Source organism: Sus scrofa, chromosome 6 (genome assembly GCF_054392235.1).
Source record: "Sus scrofa isolate SSC_HxYL_T2T_F1_AM1 chromosome 6, Sscrofa_HxYL_maternal_Yorkshire_Landrace_v2.0, whole genome shotgun sequence".
Taxonomy (NCBI): domain Eukaryota; kingdom Metazoa; phylum Chordata; class Mammalia; order Artiodactyla; family Suidae; genus Sus; species Sus scrofa.
The window spans coordinates 112,663,422-112,684,842 of NC_139388.1; the positions used below are offsets into that span (position 1 = coordinate 112,663,422).

The 21,421-nt window shown below is 47.7% G+C and overlaps 1 protein-coding gene and 1 long non-coding RNA gene across 6 annotated transcripts in view; both read left to right on the forward strand.

The window, feature by feature from the left end:
• Positions 1–21,421, forward strand: part of CABLES1 (Cdk5 and Abl enzyme substrate 1) — a 111,984-nt gene that overhangs the window by 65,204 nt on the left and 25,359 nt on the right. For 3 of the 5 annotated variants that reach the window (XM_084964377.1, XM_084964378.1, XM_021097743.2), the window contains one exon: positions 6,383–6,460. The exons of 1 other annotated variant lie outside the window; for it this stretch is intronic. In XM_084964377.1, coding sequence (XP_084820503.1) covers positions 6,383–6,460 — 78 coding nt within the window. Of the gene's footprint in view, positions 1–4,659; positions 6,461–21,421 lie in introns of those variants that run through there. One more of the 5 variants, XM_084964379.1, reaches the window with a different exon arrangement.
• On the forward strand, positions 9,665–15,179 carry LOC146402766 (uncharacterized). The gene is made up of 2 exons (XR_014807816.1): positions 9,665–10,873; positions 12,749–15,179. It is a non-coding gene; the product is annotated as an uncharacterized LOC146402766 (long non-coding RNA).

A 21,421-nucleotide genomic window follows, 5' to 3' on the forward strand; every position in this document is an offset into this window, starting at 1 on the left:
GCAGCCTGCCAGCCTGAGCTTTGGGTGTGCTGCAGGTGTTGGTCAAAGTGATTTCATGGAGGGGAGGGGAGACCCTAGTTGATCAGGTAGGGGAGGTCGGCGAAGAGAGACTTAGTTCCTCCAGTTGGCCTTCTGCTCCCCCACCCCGAGCCTGGACTCAAGCCAACACCTCTGCCAGCATATCTTCTCCTTGTTGCCTGTTGCCCCTTCACCCTAAGGTTAGTCAGTGTAGCTGTCACTTCCTCCAGGAAGCCCACCAGGCCTCCCTCAGTCTAGTTTAACTGTGCCTCTGATGTGCTCGGTAGCGCCCCTACTCCCCAGTCGGGGGAGTGACATCCCTGGGTACCTGTCTTCTACCCAACCCTAAGCTTTGTGGGGATGAGCCCTTGCCTGTATCACACGGCAGCGGGTCCCTGGCACCGAGCACAATGTCTGGCACAGAGTACGTGCTCTGAAAATATCTGTGGAAGGGAGGGAGGAGGAGAGGAAGATCCTATAACTTGTTTCCCAGAAGTCTTCCCTCACTCCCTGGACTGTAGGACCAGGTACACCTCAGCAGGTAGAGGGGGCCGCACTGTCGTTGCGGTGACTTAGCAGTAACGGAGGGGATCGTGGAGATAGTGATGGTGTTGGCAACACGATGAGAAGACTCACGCCTCCCCGATGCTTATGCCTCCGTCCTGTGTTAGTGGGCTACTCAGCATAGAACTTCACATGCATTCTCCCACCTAATTTGTGCCAGCTCTGTGTCCCCCAGGCTCCCTGGCTTGACGCTCTGTGTGGCCTCAGAAGGCACCACGTTGGTCTGTTTCTCTTCATCCTGGGCTCTGTGTTCCCTGTTCTCACCTGTCAGGATCCCACCCCTCCACCCACCTGTCCTGGGCTCCAGCTCTTGCTCGGGTTTCTAGTTCGTTCAGCTCCTTCCCTCCTCCCAGCTCCCCAGACTGGAATCGTGGCACTGAGCAGCATGGGGCCCAGAAAGTGGCTGAGGGCCAGCTATATTCACTCTCTGGGACTGCCTTGCAAAGTGCCACAAACAGGCTGCTTAAAAGAACAAAAATGGGAGTTTCTGTTGTGGCTCAGAGGTAACGAACCCACCTAGTGTCCATGAGGATGCAGGTTCCAGTCCTGGCCCCACTCAGTGGGTTAAGGATCCAGCATTGCCTTGAGCTGCAATGTAGGTTGCAGATGTGGCTCAAATCCTGAGTTGCTGTGGCTGTGGCATAGGCCTGCAGCTGTACCTCCGATTAAACTCCCTAGCCTGGGAACTTCTGTGTGCCGGGGATGCAGCCCTAAAAGAAAGAAAGAGGGGGGGGAGGGGGAGAGAGAGAGAGAGAGAGAAAGAAAGAAAGAAACAAACAAACAAATACACACTACCACCACAACAAAAATGCATCCCTGCGAAGTTCTGGAGACCAGGAGTCAAGGTGTCAGCAGGGCCACGCGCCCTCTGAAGCCTCTAGGGAGGGATCATCTTTTGCCTCTTCGAGCATCTGCTGGCAGTTCTTGGCATCCATGAGTTTTGGCTGCGCTACTCCAGTCCCTGCCTCCATCATCATGTGGCCTCTTCTCTGTGTTCAACTGGGCGTCTCCGGTCTCTCTCCTTATGAAATCCAGCCTTTGGACCTAGGGCCCACCCTTATCCATTATGACTTCATTCTAACTGATGACATCGGCAAAGACTGTATTTCCAAATAGGGCCACATCCGCAGGGGCCGGGATTAGGACATCAGCATGTATCCTGTGGGAAACACGATTCAGCCTGCAACACCAGCATTGTTAAGTGTGTTCATTCTTGCTTCCTGGGCCTGTCATGTAAGGGGATGAAATACGGGGTTTGAGAATGCATTTCTACATGTGTGTCCAGGTACCTAACACAGACCCCTGGGCCACATTCATGTAGCACTCTTCTCACCCACCACTGCTGCAAATGTGATTTTCTTTGCTCTAACTTTTGAAGTTGGTCACTTGTTTTTCAAGTCCTTAAGTGAGTATCTTGGCTATCATGGAATATTCCACCTGGAAGAGATCAAAACGTCATACAGCCAACAGAGGCTCCCCAGGGTTCTGGAACTAGAACAAGAGGCCAGTTTTTGGCATAAAAGAGAGCATTGAAGGATCCTGGATGGTGTTAGACGTTGTCTGGTGGAACAGTGTCAGCACGGGGCTGAAGGGTTGGAAGCAGATGCAGGGAAAGGGCTCCATGGTCCCGTATCAGCCGTGAGCCCCCTTGGGCACCTTCACGCTCTTACAAGCACTCTGGTATCTCACGGGCCAAGGGTGCCTTTGGAAGCTACGTGGCCTGAAGCTGTTAAGCTCCCTCATACCAGAAACACTTTCCTAAGCCTGGAAATGAAGCTCCAGAAAGAAAAAGACCCTGTTCCAAGAGCAGAGCCTGCTCAGCCCTTCTCGGAAAACACTGTGCATCAAGAGAGAGCCCTGCCCGCCTGAGCTGCAGCCCTAGGGAGCTCTTCCTCCTGCTGTTTTTTTCCCTTCTGGCAGATGTTTGTATGGAAATGTGATCTTTAATTCCTTAAAGACCCATCTCCCTGGAGTTAATTCCTCTTTTGAAGTCCTAATCTTTTGTGTAATGCTTTCTGGTCATCTTGACTCCTAGTGAAGTGTTATATGTTACAGATGGGGAATTCTGCGGGCTTTCTGCATGACATTTGGGCACAGAAGACGATAACTATAGCGGCGGAGGGAAAAACATGGTGAATTTCCAAAGCCCACTGGAAATGGAGTTTGGCCGTCCTAATGTCATTCCTGACAACGAGCATCTGATTTCATTCTTCCACAAATATACTCAAAGGAGGCACACAAATCTGATTTTCTTCTTGAGCATCTCAGTTATGATGGATGTTCCCCTGATGCTTGGGAAGAACAAAGCTGCAAATTCATGTGAACCCCTCTGGCTTCTGGACACAGCAGTTGGTCCCGCTGGACCCATCTTGAGATTCTCGCTCTTTGAAGGCGCTAGTGCAGGAAACAGTCACAAACTTGACACTTGTTGATACATGTCTGCTCCTGCTAAGAATTCAAGTCCCTCCCAACTCCAAAGCTGTTTCAGGAAACATGTAGGATGTATTCTTGGGAGCTCCGTTGGCTCCTTTCAGCTCCCCAGGGCATGGACAGCCGCAGACCTGTTGCAGAGCTGCTGTGCAGGTCTCTGCAAGGATTCCTCCTCTGGCCCCTGCAGAGAGTGGGAGTCTGGGCGTGGTTGGACCCAAGAAGGAAAGAAAAGTGCCCCAAGTGTGGTCTTCCTTCCTCCCCTCCTCCGCCCTTCCTCCCCTCCTCCGCCCCCTCTCCCCCAGCTGCTTGAGAATGGCCAACCAAAGGATCAACTCTCCTGGAATCCTTGGCAACCGTCCACCTTGTAGTTGCTAAACTTGACCTGTGTTTTAGAGTAAGGCTTTTTTTTTTCCTGAATGAGACCCATGCTCCCAGCCTCTCCTTCACCTCAAAGGTGAGGACCACACAGCGTGAGCACCCGATTCAAGTCACGTGCCCTTCGCCAATGGGCACATTGTGGTTGAAATTTTGGAAAGAAAGCTTACATATTACATGCATTTATATCCTATCCTTCCCCTTAGTCTATTAAAAATGTCCAGGGAGGGAGTTCCCATCGTGGCTCAGTGGTTAACAAATCCGACTAGGAACCATGTGGTTGCGGGTTCGATCCCTGGCCTCACTCAGTGGGTTAAGGACAAGGATCCGGGCATTGCCAGGAGCTGCGGTGTAGGTCGCAGACGCGGCTCGGATCCAGTGTTGCTGTGGCTGTGGCGTAGGCTGGTGGCTACAGCTCCGATTGGACCCCTAGCCTAGGAACTTCCATGTTGCCGCGGGAAGCAGCCCTAGAAAAGGCAAAAAGAGAAAAGAAAAAAAAAAATGTCCAGGGAGTTCTCATTGTGGCTCAGCAGGTTACAAACCCAACTAGTATCCATGAGGACTCGGGTTCAATCCCTGACCTTGCTCAGTGGGTTAAGGATCCGGCATCGCCTGTGGTGTAGGTTGCAGATGCGGCTCAGATCTGCTATTGCTGTGGCTGTGGCGTGGGCCTGCAGCTGTAGCTCCGATCCGACCCCTAGCTTGGGAACCTCCATATGCCGCAGGTGCACCCATTGAAGAAAAAAAAAAATTCCTCAGACCATCACACCTGCTCCTGCATCACCTTTGTCACTTGACTCACTCATGCCTCACCCATCAAAGCATTTAGAATCTGGTACCTAATTAACAATAGGTGTGAGCTATTGTCATGTGTGCCTAAGTAAATTTACTTGGCACTACAGTGGCAGCTCTGCTCTTGTCTCTGTGAGAGCTGGTGTCCAGCTGGGTGGTGTGTCCAAAGTGTATTTAATCCTTGGCCCTTTGCCCTTCAGGCCTGGGAGGCCTCCCCTGGACATGGTGCTTCTGTCCTTGGAGCTGTGACCAGGGTCTGGGTCTGTAATACCTGATGATAAACATCTCCCTGGAGAGAGGAGAGACATACGTCTGTGTGCATGTCACACCTCATGACAGGCCACATGTGCCATCCTTCAACTGTCCTTGCAGGCCTCTTAGCAGGCCTGTGCATTTTATATTTTTTGTCTTTTGTCTTTTTAGAGCCACACCCATGGCACCCTGGAGGTTCCCAGGCTAGGGGTCGAATTGGAGCTGTAGCTGCTGGCCTACACCACAGCCACAGCAAGGCCTGTGTATTTGAGCACAGAGGTCTGAAGAGGTTCTGAATCCACCAACTCTGGTGAGAAAGCTTACCTCAACCCCAGAAGGCAGTTCCCAGTAAAGATCGTGACTATTTAGTGAGTGCTTATTACTTGGCTGAAACTGTTCTGAAAGCTCTCCCATAAGGGGATTCATTTACTCTACAGCATTCAATAAGATAGCTCCTAATTGTATCCTGTGGTTTTAGATAAGGGCACTAAAGAATTCGCGAGCTGCCTCAGGTCAGACAGAGGTGACAGAGCTGGGATTTGAAGCTGGGATGTAGCATTGGTCCTGCCTTCCCAGTGATGGGTACCCAAGTGCTGCTCTGAAGCTCAGCATTGCCCAGACTTCATTTCGGGGTGGGGCTACCATATACAAAACCCTCAGACTGTCTAGAAGAGGAGAGCAGCAAATGCTTAGCAAATGCAGTGCCTTTATGACCAGGGTACTCCTGGAAATGGAAATACGGAGTAGAGGCGGCACCAACAAGGGGATGAGTAACTCAGTGAAAGGGGAAGAAATGCCTCCTGGGGAGGTGACTTTTGAGCTGGGTTTTGATGATTAAATAGGAGTTCACCTAGCATACCTAGTAGGACACAACAGTCAAAAGAAATAGCATGCTAAGGACAGATATCTGAAACAGCGAGGTTTTTTAAAGGTGGGGGTATTTCAAGTACTTGAGCAGGGATGTGATAAAATGCAGGGGGAAATATTGTGTGTGTTAAGATCTGAGAGGCAGAAAGCGCCAGAAGACAAAGGGCCTGGTTCACCATTGGCAGGAAACCTGACTTAATCCTAAGCATGTAGGCAATTTAATATCGTAGTTTTAAAACAAGGTCAGAATACTCAAACCTTGATGCAGTTAGTACTGCTGGCTTTCTCCTGGTTTTACTTTTATAACTATTAAAGGAAAAACTGACAAAAGTCGGGAAGCTCTGTATCTGAAGTGTGTGGCCATCATGCTAAAAAATGTTGGTTTTTAATCTCCTTCACTGTTTCTCCATTTTTTCATCAACAAGAGGAGGGCAAAAATTATCCTCAGCTGCCAGAATAAGTGCATTTGAGAGGTTTTTTTTAATGTTTTTTTAAGTGCTTTTGATTGCATAAGAGCTTCATGTAGAACCGTTTCCAGTGGTATCTTTATAGCAAGAACGGAGGCTAAGACGGATTATGTAATTGTCCCCTCCATTTATTCTCAGAACCTAACACGCTGCCAGCATATAAAAATCCCTAATGATCCCAATGGCATCTGAGTGTCTTTCCTGCTCACGGTTTCTGGCGCTCTTGCTCTTGCTTTGTTTACTGCAAAGTAGAAACTGATGGTTTAAATGCAGCATGACGGTTCAGCCAGCCTTGGGCAGCCAGGACTCATCGCCCCGCCTGCTCTGTCTTGCACGTGCCGCCCACAGCCGGCAGTGGATTCCCATGTGCTCCTCAGAGACCCTCGCCCGAGCCTCACTGTGTTAACATTTGAATCGGGAGAGGCAGGCACACTTCTGCTGCGCTGAGCTTGCATTTTGCAAGGAGAGCAGAACACCATCTGTTAGAGGAGGTGGCGGGAGTGTGCAAATGCGGCTGTGAATTCCATGAATGCTTAATTGCTGTAGAATTTTATTTTTAGTTTAAAAGCTTTTGCATTTAGTTTGTTTGTTATTTGTTCTTTATTTTTTTTTTTTAGAATAGTCCTTATCAGTGGCAGAAGATCCTTCTGTAGTATATTTTCAGTGCTGCCATATCGCGACAGTGCCCAAGTTGGGTATGTATATGCATGCTTGCTTTGTAGTTCTCTGGGTGAAAACATCTGACACTATGTATACACTGTGGCCACCCTTTCCATTTCAAAGAATGTGCCTTGCTTTGACCCTGCAAATTCAGTATTTGTATATTTGAAAGAAACAAAATGCCATTTTCTTTTCAGCCAGAAAGCTTCCTTGTTATTGGGGGGGTGTGCACATGTGCACATGCCCTTGAACACACATGTGTGCGAGAGTGCACATATGTGCGCATGTGCCTGCATGTGTGTCCTTACCACATTGCCTGATGTTCGAAACATGCATTTTGTCACCTCTTCCAATACCGTAAAGCAAGAGCAATTTGGGGCCCACCCATCTCGCAGGGCCTCACTGACTTCTGGAGAAAGGTAGGTCAGGAAAGACTCAGACAAACCATGCGGCCATCCTGTCTCCTTGCGTCTTGGGCTTGGGGCTGGACATGGACCTGCAACCTGGAGCAAACATCCAAGCAAAAAAGCGGTATCAGGAACAGACCTGTGTGATCAGCCACAGGCCAGGGGAATGCACACCTTTCTCAATCAATGAGCCTCTCCTTTTGCCCTGAAAAGAAGTAGGTAAGTGAAGCACGGACCTGGCAAACCCCCCTCCTCGTTCTTTGTCCGCAAACTCTGGGCTCTTTCTCCCCCTGCGTCTGACTCACTCACCTGTCGCGTGTTCACTGTGTCCATGGTTTGTCATCAGGGAGCTGCTGGTATTTGGGGCAGGACAGTTCCCTGCAAAGGATGCCGGGAGCATTGTAGGAGGTCGGAGGTCAGCTCCGTTTCTGCAGACTAAATGCTGGGGTTGCCCTCTGATCATCGTAGCAATGACACACGACCACTGCCCCTTAGGGTGGCAGTATGGCCCCTGGTGCTGATCCACCATTTAGTCCTCTTCCACCACTTTCCACAGGCTCTGCCTGGCCAGCCCCGGTCACCATGACCTTTGCTCCCTGCCACAGACCTGTCAGACTCTCGGCCTGTTAAACTCATTGTAGTCCTTATTTTTACACCAGGGAATAGAACATAGTCCTTCGTTATTCATGGAATGCTGACTCAGTCATTTATGCCATGTGTGCCTTAAAGAGCGGGCATCATCATACGGTTTATTGAGCACTTACTCTGTGCCAGTCCTCTTCCCTCTCTGCGTGCTTATGACAGCCTTGCAGGGAAGGTGCTGTAAAAAATGGGACAGCAAATCCTGCAGTTCAGAGGTTCCAGGACCACCTGGGTAGGGCCAGCGGGCTGTCTTAAGTGACTCCTACTCTACCAAATAGAGTGAAAAAAAAAAAAAAAAAACTTTATCTTTTCAACCTGCTTCAGCCCCAGGTCTGGCTGCCCCTGAGGGCAGGCTCATTTCTTGCAGACAGAAGCTGGTAGCAGCTCATGGACCTGTGTGTCACCCAGAAGGCCAGTTCATTGCTCTATTTACAAGTAGTGGCCCTAGGGCTTAGAATGTCTTGAGTGTGACCGGCCGGTGGGCGCACTTGCAGGGGATATGAAACTTCAGTGGGATGCTGACCGCGGGTAGGTCTTCTCACAGCCAGGACTTGCCTGGGCTTTGCGCTTCCAGCTTTATTTTTCTGGGCTTCCTGGATCTTTTCTCTTTTTCTTTTTTTTTTTTTTGTTTGTTTGTTTGTTTGTTTGTTTTTGTCCTTCCCCACAGCATATGGAGTTCCTGGGCCAGGGATCAGATCTCAGCCACAGTTGCAGCCTCTGTAACAGTTGTGGCAATGCCAGATCCTTTAACCCACTGTGCTGGGCCAGGAGTCGAACCTGTATCCTGGTGCTGCAGAGGCACCACTGATCCCGTTGTGCCACAGTGGGAACTCCCCTTGCTGACTTTTCTGATTAATGTATTCTGTCCTTAGCTATGTTCCATTCTTTGATTTACTGAGCGCTTACTGTGTAACTAGGTCCAGGGGGTAAAGGTAGTAAAAGGATGGACCTTGTTCCTGTCCTTCTGGAACTTGCAACCAAGAGGGGAGAAACACACATATTTCACAGGGAACTGATAATGACCTATTGAAAAGGCTTAAAATGTTCAGTCAGGTGACTGCCAGATCTTTCTAGCCAAGGACTCATTCGGTTTCTCTAACACAATCTGGCTTCTCCATGCTTTCACTTTTGAAGTGTTCGGGTTGTTTCATTCATGGAAGGTGATCTTGTTTCCAGGTCCTGGGGCCCCTCACTATGGTACCCAAGTACTTGTCTCTATTTTGTAAATAAAACCACTGATCTTCCAGAGTTAAGGTCTCAGATATCAACACTGGGCCAGTGTTGTCTCTGCTGTGACTCAGGTCACTGCTGTGGCGCAGGTTCAATCCCTGGCCCAGGAACTTCCCATGCCATGGGCACGGCCTAAATAAAGAAATCAGTAACTTGCAGGTGTACAGCATTATAGCTCCACATCTGTATGTACCACAGAGTGACCGCCACCGTGAGGCTAGTGACCATCCCCACATCTGACCCTTTTACTCATTTCACTCACCCCAACCCCCTCCTCCCCTAGTAACCAGTGATCTGATCTCTGTATCTGTGAGTTTGTTTTATTTTGTTTGTTCATTTGTTTCATTTTGTTTTGATTCCACAAATGAGTAAAATCATTCATTGTTTGTCTTTCTCCATCTAACGTATTTCACTTGGTATAATAACTTCAAGGTCAATTTATGTTGTCACAAGTAGCAAGATTTTTTGTGACTGTGTGTAGTATTCCTCTGTGTGTGTGTGTGTGTGTGTGTGTGTGTGTGTATACCACACATTTATCCATTCATCCATCTCTGCTTCTGTATCTTGGCTGTTGTAAATAATGCTGCAGTGAACATAGGGGTGCACATAGCTTTTTGAATTAGTGTTTTCATGTTCTCCAGATAGATACCCAGAAGTGGAACTGCTGGGTCAAATGGCAGTTCTATTCTTAATTTTTTTAGGAACCTCCGTACAGTTTTCCGTGATGGTGGCACCAATTTGCCTTCCTACCAGCTATATACAAGGCAAGGATTCTCTTTTCTCCACATCGTCTCTAACATGTGTTATTCCTTTTCTTTTTGATAATAGCCATTCCAACAGGTTGGACGTGATATCTTTTTTTGAGTTGTGTTTCCCTAATAATTAGCAATGTCGAACATCTTGTGCCTTCTGACCATTTATATGTCTTTGGGAAAATGTCTATTTATATCCCCTGCCCAGTTTTTTTTTTTTTTTTTTGGTCTTTAGGGCCACACCCGCAGCATCTGGAGGTTCCCAGGCTAGGGGTCAAATCAGAGCTGTAGCTGCTGGGCTACACCACAGCCACAGCAACACCCCTGCCCAATTTTTTTTTTAATGATTTTTATTTTTTCCATCATAGCTGGTTTATAGTAGTCTGTCAATTTTCTGCTGTACACCCTGCCCAATTTTTAATCGGGTTTTTTGTTTCTGGATTGTATGAATTCTTTATATATTCTAGCAGAACGAGAATTTGAACTGAAGTCTGTCCAGCCTAGGGCTTTCCATGACTCACTCTGGCTCCCAAGCTCCATAATCACAGAAACCCGTCTGTGAAATGGAGTTTTCACGATATCTGCCTCCTAGAAGTTAATTGAGGTTCACAGGTTCCCTGCGTATGGGACCCAACATAGCCCCGGCACACAGAGAGAGACAGGTGGGTCCCTCCTGTCGAGGCCCCTAGATTCCTTATAGCAAACGAGATGTGGGGGGGTCCATGTGAAGAACTTGGAGACTTGGAGCTTTTCATGTGGGCAAATCCCATACCATCTGCGAGCCTGGGCTTGGTCCTCTCTAGAATGGGGGTGGCAGTTTTCTACCTGTGCCCTTAATTTGAGCATCACTGCATTTTATGCAAAGCCCATAGGAATGCATCGTAACTTAAATTACCTGGGAAGACATCACCCAAACCGTCTCTGTTTGACCCCCTTGTGGAAATAAGTGGCCATTCCCATTTTGAACACCTCAGGGAGGTGCTAGCTGGCAGCTGGGGTGGGGGGACATGGGAGGGTTGGGGGGTGTTTCTGTCAGAGCCTGGGTCTCCTCCCACTGCTGGGATGGCCTGGTGTGTTTCAGGAGGCTGTTTCATAGGATGTGTCAGCTCTTCTGCTGGATGGCCCCAGATAAAGAAGCAAAACCAGTGTGTGGGATCCCAGGGCATCCATCACCTTTTATATCCTAGACATGAATAAACTCAGACACACCACCCTCCTTCCCATTTTATAGGTAAGGAAACCGTAGCACAAAGGGGTTAATTTTCTGTAACAAAACACATAATCAGGTCCTTCATAACCCTCAACAGAGAAAACAACATGCCTCTTTCTACAGTCTATCCTCCTTAAGTTCTTATATGAAACTCTGAGCACCATTTAAAATATTGTAATTGTGTGGAGTTCCCGTTGTGGCTCATTGGTTAACAAATCCGACTAGAAACCATGAGGTTGCGGGTTCAATCCCTGGCCTTGCTCAGTGGGTTAAGGATCCGACATTGCCGTGAGCTGTGGTGTAGGTCGCAGACAAGGCTCCGATCCCGCGTTGCTGTGGCTCTGGCATAGGTCGGTGGCTACAGCTCCAATTGGACCCCTAGCCTGGGAACCTCCATATGCCATGGGTGTGGCCCTAACAAAAAAGACAAAAATAAAATAAAATATTGTAATTGTATCAGGATTAAGAAGAGTTCTGCTTATGCTTAAAATAGGTCAACAACAAGGACCTGTTGTAGAGCACAGGGAACTATATTCAGTGTCTTCTAATAACCTATAATGAAGAGAATCTGAAAAAGTATACATATTCATGTGTGTGTGTGTGTATCTGATTCACTTTTCTGTACACCTGAAGCTAACACACCATTGTAAATTAAATTAACTATACACCACAGCCACAGCAACTCTGGATCCAAGCCATGTCTACGATCTACACTGCAGCTCACAGCAGTGCTGTATCCTTAACTCACTGAGTGTGGCTAGGGATGGAACCCGCAACCTCATGGTTCCTAGTCGGATTCGTTTCCTCTGTGTCACTGTTTTTGAAATTTTTTAAGGAGCAGACATCCTATTTATAAATAACTGCCACATCATAATTATGATTTTTTAAAAAACTAATTGGGAAACAGCTGTGCCCAAATAAAGAAATATGTATCCTACAAATTCTATGCATATAAATTTTAAAGAAAAAATAGCCCATGTAACTAATACTTTTCCACTGTAGAAAATTACTTTTATGCTAAAGTTCTGCCTGTGGCCTGGACATAAGTCATAGAATGTCAGGGATGGACAGGACTTTAGAGATGACAAGATTTGGCCTCCCTGCCTCATAGCTCAGGCCCCTGAGTAAAGGAGAGGGGGGTGACACTCACCCACACCCCCAGCAGACCCAGCCACCTCCCAGCCCAGGACTCTGGCCGCCCCGGCCTGCTGACTTTGTGGTTTCCAGCTCCCATATTTTCTGCTGTACTCATGCACGTGGACTAGGCCACATGTGCCTGATTATTCCAGACCAGCAGAACCCTCCCCCCGCCCCGCCAAAGGGGATAATGTACAGTTCCAACTGCAGCGCGAGAAAGTTTTCAAAACAGGAAACTCAAAAGTTCATCCGCTGTGTACTTGAACCTCCTTAACATGGAAAGCATCTATCAGGATGGCCTTATCTCTTTCCGGTTTTGTTTTCTGGCTGCTCGTCCTGCACTGGAGCTTCCCAAGTCCTGCTCTCCTATCTTGGTTTGCCCTCCCTCCCACCCTGCCCCCAAAGCTTTGTTCTTGGCCTTAAATGGAACGGAACACTTGCTTTGGCTCCTGCCATTAGTCGATGAGAGCCGACAGTACAGTCTTAGGAGAGGTTTTTATGACCATCCACCATTTATTCCAACATGCATGAGTTGGGTCATTTCTTCTGCACCTTGTGGGTATGGGGCCCCGCTGGAGGCTGGGAGGGTGCAGGCATGACTAAGACCTGCAGCCAGCCATGGGAACCACCAAACCAAGACAACCAGGGAGCCCCACACAGGCGCTAAGAGCACTTTAACTGCCCCAAATCTTTTTTTTTTTTTTTTTTTTTTTTTTTTTTTTTTTTTTTTTTGTCTTTTTGCCTTTTCTAGGGCCGCTTCCCAAGGCATATGGAGATTCCCAGGCTAGGGGTCTAATCAGAGCTGTAACCACCAGCCTACGCCAGAGTCAGAGCAACGCCAGATCTGAGCCGCGTCTGCAACCTACACCACAGCTCACGGCAACACCGGATCCTTAACCCACTGAGCAAGGCCAGGGATGGAACCCACAACCTCATGGTTCCTAGTCGGATTCGTTAACCACTGCGCCACAACGGGAACTCCCTAACTGCCCCAGATCTTTGTCAACATCCACATTGACTGTAAAGCTACAGTTTACAGTAAAAGCCAGGTGTGTGCTTTGTGAAGTCCCTCTATCTCCACCTACCCCTCCAAGTACATTGCCACCCCTTCCTGCCTCCTGTGTAGACATTCAGGTGCTGACCCTGCAGAGCAGACTGCACTCATTCACCACACAAAGTCTGTGGAACCCACTACATTCTAGGCAGCATCTAGAGATCAGTGGTGAACAGGAACATGCCCTGTTCCTCCCACAGCTCACCCTCTAATGGAAGGCGTCAGAAGCAAGCTAGTAAACTAGCTGAGCAGTAAATAAAAGAGCAAACAATCCAGTCCCACGCATTGTGCAGCCAGAGCACAGGGAAATGAGTTGGATGAATCCAGAGGGATGAGGAGGAGGGCTCCCTACAGAAGGTGGCCCTTTAGCTAGATTGCAAGAGGCTGGTGGCAGTGGCAGAGGCAGGGGTAGGGCGGGCAGGCTGGCTGTAGGCTCTGCTCTGGGGCCAGCCGACCCCACAGAGGTCGTCCTGGGAGGGCTCATGCCCAGTGTGTCCCCTGCACCATCAGCACATCAGGACTGGGCTTGCTGGCTCCAGACCAGCAACACGCAGGTGGCTCTGGCTGACAGGTGTGCATCTGGGTGACACGGAACACCATCTGCCACAGGAGGGTCACCTCCCAGGGACCCGGTGGCTGCGGTGCTGGGTGGTGACCTTCTAAAGGCTTTGGAGATGGCCGGTTTACACTGCAGCCTAGGCTTCTCCAAGGGTAAGCCCTAGGCATCTCTGGGCGGAGCCTTGGCTGGACAGTGCTCTCTGTCATTCTCCCACGTGGCTGTTTATTGCCTGCAGAATAGGAAGTTGTGTGGAGAGAGAGGATCTGGGCATGTTCTCCAGGTGTCCATGCAGTGCAGACCCTCAGTGCAGACCCCGGCCGTGTGCTCGTGACAGTGAAGGGCTGCTCGCTCGAGTCTCCTCTCACCTTCCCAGCCGCACCCAGGCTGACTCACAGGTGCCACCAGGAAGCAGTTCCAGGGCTGGGAAGGGTCTTCTGCTGTCTTCACCCTACACGTGCAAATAAGTGTGCTGAGCAGTTACGTTGGAGGATTATTGTGCACAGCATGAAACAGACGTGATTGGTGACAGGGCTTTTTATAGTTAAGTACGTTTTTTCTTAATACACTTTCTTATTTCTCAAAATATCGTTTGAAACGTCTTTTTTTTTTTTTTTTTTTTTTTTTTAGGGCTGCACCCGAGGCATATGGAAGTTCCCAGGCTAGGGGTCAAATCAAAGCTGCAGCTGCCAGCCTACACCACAGCCACAGCAACCTCAGATCCAATTCATGTCTGCAACGTACACTGCAGCTTGTGGCAATGACAGCCCCTTAACCCACTCAGTGGGGCCAGGGATTGAACCTGCGTCCTCATGGATACTAGTCGGGTTCGTTACCACTGAGCCACAATGGGAACTCCGTCATTTGATACTTCTAATCACTGTCCTTTGTCCCCACTCTTTCCCTGAGGGAATTCAGAGTGGTGCCTGTCACATGAACCCACAGGTCCTGTGATGGGCCTGGAGGGGCCCAGGCAGGGTGGGGTACACTCAGACCACAGGCTCCTCACTGATGGCTGGCGTGGCAGGGAGTGGACTTGGGGTTGTTCACAGACAATCCTGGAAAGACAACCCGGTATAGACACTGAGGAACAGCTGGGAGCCCGTGCAGCACACCCCAGGGCTTCTCCTGTTGACATGCTACTGTTGATACCTCTGCCCAGCGTCCCCCTAGTCATTGCCAGGGATGGATGGCCCTTCCTAAGAACAGGCCTCCTGGCTGAGGTCAATGATCAGAAACAACTTCCCAGGGTGTGGAAGGCCCCCCTGGACATAAGGGCATTGTGGCTGTTCTCCTCAGGGGGTCCCCAGCTAATTCATGAAAGGGCATCTGACATGGACATCTGGCCAGCTAACACCAGGTGCTGGGAGCTCCAGAGATAGACTTTCAAAACTCCAAGGAACTTGGAGACTGTCTAGCCCTGAGGCTTGCAGACTTCTCTTTTAGCTGAAGAAACCATTCTTCCAACACAGGTTTGCACAGAACATCAATAAATAAACCCTGAACCTCAGGGTTATTCCAGAAAAGTGGGAACAGGGACAAGAGGCCCACTCATGTCCACTCCATTCCTCTTGGCCATAGCGTCCAGCGCATCCGTGAGTCAGGTAGAATTTGAGTCCCAGCAAATGAACTAACCTTTCTGGCCCTGGGCTTACTTGTCTAAAAAATTGGCTATATTACAGTAGAAAATTGATAGACACTGTAAACCAGCTATAATGAAAAAAATACAAATCATTACATGTTTTTTAAAATAAAAAAATTAAAAATTGGCTATAATGTCAGCCTCGGCATTTTGAGAGCATTAGGTAGAAAAATACATACGAACGCTCCGAGCACCCCATCAGCCTGCAGCATATACTCATTAAATGTTAACTTTGGCAGTGTGTTCGTCTGGTTGCTGAGCTACTTAATCACCCTTTAGATCTGCCCCAACACAGCAAATCTCAGCCCCGTTCCTAATGGGTTAGCCAGTGAGTGTTTCTACAAACCTAAGGGATTCATCTTCAGATCTGCTTTTCCTTGGTCTTTAAATTGTTTTCCCCAATGGTACATGCTAATTTTTAGAAATCTGGAAAGTACAAAAAATAGAAGGAAGATAAAATTTACTGAGCCCCATCGCAGAGCCATCGTTAACGTTTTGGTCTATTTCCTTCCAGTCTTTTTTTTTTCTCCCTCTCGTACATGTGCTCGTGTGGAATATGACAAGATGATTGTTTTGTTTTGATCTTTCTTGCTGGTGGAAAGAGTCTCTGCCAGATCCCACCTTTCAAAACAAGCTTTGGAAGCTGGTTGCCGAGAAGAGGAACAGATGTTGCCTGTCTTTTTCACTATAACTGTAACATCAAACCTTTCCCATAGCTGTAAACACTCTTCTCAGATTAAGCTTGTAAATTATGCCATTTTCTGGGAAGAGTCCCAGCCTAAAACCAGCATCTCTTCTCTCCACCGACCCTTGCCAAGGCCTGGCTGAGTCTTTTTGCCTTTTATCCACATTAGTCACTGCCTTCTCTTTTCTAGCGTGGATTTGTGGTTTGGCTTGGTGACCCTCCATTTATAAAATGAATTGCAAGCAACGTGCTTGCCTTTCCTAGGTAGGCAGGCCCCACTTGATTAACAGCCCCTCCGCCCTTCAAGGACCACCGCCCTCCTCACGCGCCTCAGCCCTCACCCCATCCTCTGGGCAGCTGCGCCATTGCCATGGGACCAGGCGTGGAAAATCTGGGAGCTGTAAAGGAATCTGTGGGTTCAGAAGTAGAGAGGAAATTGTGAAAAACAGGAACAGCTTGGGAGGAAGGCTCCTGGAGTCCTAAGAAGGAAGAGGAGGCTCAGAGAGAGCGGTGGAAATAATGCAAACATGACCTCCTTTCTGATGTTACAGTGTCAGCCCCAAACTGGGAAACCACAAGAAACCCAACTTTCTCTTATTTCTTGACCTCTTCCACCCTCTGACCCAGTGCTCCTACAGCCACAGCTCCTGCTTGTGCTGTTGGGCTAGTTCTGTTATATTGAGGGCCGAAAGGGCACTGTGTAGGCTCATCGCTGTTAGAACATCGTGTCTGTGGGAACATGCATGTTGCGCTCCAGAGGGCCGACTCAAGAGCTTTTGGATAAGAACCCACTAGTGAGTGAGAGATGCAGGCCTTGCATTGAGGACCAGTCCCAGGTTTGTCCTTGTGCATCAGGGGGGTGAAATGGGTGCCCATAGGCTCTTATTTCCTGAAACATATGGTCATCAGTAGGTATTTCTGTATGTATGGATCCAACCAGAAGGAATAATGAACCCAGTTAACTTGTGACTCAGGGCTATGTAAAAGAACCAAGTTAGTGATTTCAACAAAAAATAAAAAAGTTTCTGAAGGTGGGTATAGTTACAAACCCATTTAGGTAACCATACCTGATTGAATGACAGTCACTCGGTTAGTTTTACTCAATGTATCAGACGGTGTGATGAAGAAAAGGGCTTCCCAGTGCAGCCCAACGTATCTCTCGGGGGCATGTTTTAAAATAGTGGTTTCCACGTGGCGTTTCTGTCCTTAGCTTTCTGGCATTGGGGCATTTCAGATGAGGTCATCCTTTTGGGTCCATTTCCTGAGTTGATCATTTTGTGACGGGAGAACAGCTTCTTCTATTCTTAGAGAGGGCCTTCAAGCCGAAATGCTGCCTGCCTGGCTCCCAGCCCATCCTCCCCTTCCTCCCCTCCCATTCCCCCTGCCCCCCCCCCCCCAAAAAAACACATCTCTTTTCATTGTGGAAAATTGCACATTCACAAATTGTGTTTCTTTCCTCACACCAAGCAAATTTCCACAGAGAGGCAGATTCAGGAATGATCTCATGGATGAATCATGCGATTACCCCGCTGTTTATAGGCGCTGCCTTTAGACAAAGATTTTGGTGTTAGCTGCGTTAAGGTCCCTTCATTGTCTTTCACTTACCCTAAGGGGGTGGAGGGGTGGTTTATCAATGAAGTGCTGAGTGTGAGAGGGGCTGGACTTTAGACTGAAAGCTGCTTTGATTTTGCTTTTTCCTGTCAGTTCTGGGCCCTGTTCCACGGGCTGTGATGTTATAACATTCTGCTCTGAGACAAGGAAGCAGAGCCAGTCCAAGATGGCACCATGTTGGAAGAGGCGACAAACAGGACCTCTTAGGCTATGGTTGAGTTCCAGTGGATGTGTAACCTCTTTTTTTTTTGCTTTTCTAGGGCCGCACTTGAGGCATGTGGAGGTTCCCAGGCTAGGGGTCCAATCACAGCTACAGCCGCCAGCCTACGCCACAGCCACAGCAACATCAGATCCAAGCCTCATCTGTGATTTACACCACAGCTCACGGCAACGCCGGATCCTTAACCCACTGAGCAAGGCCAGGGATCAAACCCACAATCTCATGGTTCCTAGTCAGATTCTTTTCCGCTGCGCCACAGTGGGAACTCTAGATGTGTAATCTCTTAATTAAAATTAGCTCACAAGTGGTATTTTCTTTCCTAATACAGCGCTCAAGTTTTGCCTTCTACGCAGCAAATCTCTCTCCCTTTTCTTTTTGAAGGATCTGGAAATCCTGTTAATATTTAATTGGCTTTTAAATTATTTACATCTCAAAGTATTCAATCAACTGTGGTCCTTTAAAGAGCAAATGCCCAGTGGAGCTCCAAGCCAGCATTCCAGTGTCTTGAGTTTAGAGCACCCTGAGTGGAATGACCCGGGTAGAAGTCAGGTCATCCCCATCTTGGAAGTAGAAAGCCCTGGAAACTACTTAATTGATCCCACACCCACGCTTTTCCCATCTACTTCCCAGGTGTTAAGTATGTAAATTGTATTTTTTTTTTAATTAAGACCAATATTGGTTCATATGCTCCCTAAAGAAAGGGACTTATTTAAATTTTTGGTTATCAAATAGGGAATCTTGTCTGATCAGTTCATGTGTTATGGCCCAGTGAGCTTTAGAAAAGGAGATGAAAGACCATTTGGGGAGTTCCCATCCAGGCTCACTGGGTTAAGAACCCAACTAATACCCATGAGGATGTGGGTTCGATCCCTGGCCTTGCTCACTGGCGTTGCCGTGAGCTGTGGTATAGGTCACAGATGCAGCTCAGATCTGGCGTTGCTATGGCTATAACATATGTCGGCAGCTGCAGCTCCAATTTGACTCCTAGCCTGGAAACTTCCATATGCCATAGGTTCGGCCCTAAAAAGACCAAAAAAAAAAAAAAAAAAAAAAAAAAAAAAGATCATTTTGTCTGTTACACAAGATGAAATCAGGAGTTGGCCATTGTGTGGTTAATAGCAACCTGGGCAACCCCCGTTGGGCACCAGGATATCTAGAGAGGCCATCTGCTCTGACCAGATGACTCCACCGTTGTGAAATCATGTGCATTCATGGCCGTGAGAACCAAAACTAAGATAGTGGTCCAGGGGGTTTCCAACCATGATGTTACGGGCTTTTATAAGAGCGCTGTGTTAAATAAATAACTTCCAGTGCTATCCTGTGAAGGATGGGTTTACACCCCCAGAAGAACCAACCTAGATTTCCACTCCTTGCTTAAGGGTGTGACTGCTGATTGGGTGGCTGTGTCCCCCAAAGCATTTTCATCTTCTGCTTTCATCTCCCTCTTCTCCCCAACCCACTTGCTCCCCAACCTCATCGGCCACATGTTGTAAAAAAATCTTTGTGCTGAGTTTTCAAAGCCTGTTTGTGGCTACAGCCTCTGCAAAAGTTAACCAACTTGAATAGAATGAGAAATGAGCTCTCACAGCTAAAGGAGTCCAAGTTGCAGTGTCACCCAGGCCTGTGGAAGAAAAGGAATCATATCTTTGCATTGTCCACGGTTTTATTAACCAGGGGTCTCCTAGCATATCTGCCCAAATGAGATTTTCTTCTATGATCTGATTGACCCTGTTTGTCTCTGAGTGCAAATGACAGCATTTAAACCTTAATGCATGCTGCATGCAATTTTGGGCAATATCCACATCTGGTATTTGAACTTGCCTTCATTCCATTTTTAGAAGGAGGTAGAACATAAATAAATTAATGTTTGAACTCCAGAGGTATCTGGGGGAAAAAAATCTTCTAGGCTTTTCAAAGAAACAGAAAAGTCCAACTTCAGTTTGCTTTTAATTACTTTCAGCTGCAGCTCTGTTATCCAGCACAATCTCCTGGTCCTGGAGGGTTAATGCTGGCATTTGAGCCAAAGAGATATTTCTATTTCCATGCACCATTTTAATGAGAATTCAGAAGGATGATCTTAGAAAGAAAACATCAAGAATTCATCACTACTCCTCTGGGACTTGTGCTTAATTCTTTTTCACTGGCGTTTCTAAAAAGATTCTCTTTGGGTGAACCAGCAACACCAATGAGAATTCCTTTCTGTAGTCGACTCCAGTCCTTGGCTTCCAGAACATTGGGGCATTGAGAACACGCATCTCTTGCTTGCTTTACACTCACAGGTAAGGCCTGAGCCGTTACCTTGTGTGTAAATTACGTGCCGCAATATGAAGTTGCTGTTCATGTAGATCAAAACAAACAACAGCAAAGTCATATGGTTCTCGTTAATGTCATCCCTCAGGGCCCCCGGGGGACACCAAAATCCACAGATGCTCAAGTCCCTTATATAAAATTACATAGTAGGAGTTCCCATCATGGCTCAGTGGTTAACAAATCCGATTAGGAACCATGAGGTTGCAGGTTCAATCCCTGGCCTTGCTCAGTGGGTTAATGATCCGGCGTTGCCTGTGAGCTGGGGTGTAGGTGGAAGACGCAGCTCAGATCCCACGTTGCTGTGGCTCTGGCGTAGGCCGGCAGCTACAGCTCTGATTTGACCCCTAGCCTGGGAACCTCCATATGCCGAGGGAGCAGCCCTAGAAAAGGCAAAAAACACACACACACACAAAAAAAAGACATGGTATTTGTATATAATCTACACACATCCTCTTTGTACTTCAGATCGTCTTTTAGTTGCTTATAATACCTAATGCAGTGTAAATGCTATGTAAACAGTTGCACATTCACCACAAATTCAAGTTTTACTTTTTGAAACTGTCCGGAATTTTTTTTCCGCATAATTTTTATCCGAGGTTGATTGAATCCATGGATGCGGAACTTGTGGATACGAAGGGCCAACTGTATACAGTTTCAGCAATTCTTACGAGAACACTTAGCTAAGGCCCCTAGAGAAATTTGTCAGCCTCTTTGTGAAAGATGTCCTTTTTCGTTTCCAAGAGTCTCAATAGAAGCTGTTAAAGGGACTGGCATTATTGACATAGATGAGATGTGTTTCATTTTCCATGAACACGTGGCTGTGCGAGCGGATGTATGTACACGGGCGCCCTTAATTCAGTTCCACCAAAACAGCAAACCCGAAGTTAGTGACAACCTCTTCCTGAATCTGAAGCAGAAAAAATAGAAATGTGTGTGCCCTCAGTCACCACCACGAAGCAGTCAATTTTCTAGAGCAGTCATGATATTTATAACCACGTCAGTGAAATTTCTGAAGTGGAAATGTAGCCAATACCCGCTTGGCTACAAGCAGTTAGTGTTCCAGCTTCAGTGTGCAAGAAGTGTAGCATTTTTTTTTTTTTAAAGTTTACATAATATATGGAGTTCCCCTCGTGGCTCAGTGGAAACGAATCTGGCTAGCATCCATGAGGACGCAGCTTTGATCCCTGGGCTTGACCAGTAGGTTAAGGATCTGACACTGCCGTGAGCTGTGGTGTAGGTCGCAGATGTGGCTCGGATCTGGCTTTGCTGTGATTGCGGTGTAGGCCAGCCACTACAGTTCTGATCAGACCCCTAGCCTAGGAACCTCCACATGCTGCTCTAAAAAAAAAGAAAAAAGAGACCAAAAAAAAAAAAAAAGTTTACATATTATAAATCATATAAACTCCCTTATACAAGGCTGGAGGGAAGCTCAGACTTAGTTATTCCCTGGGCACCACCTGCTCCTCCCCTCCAGGTTGCACAAAGGACCTAGAATGCCATGAACTTGGGAGCCCCTGCTGCGTATTGTCCATTAGTGCGC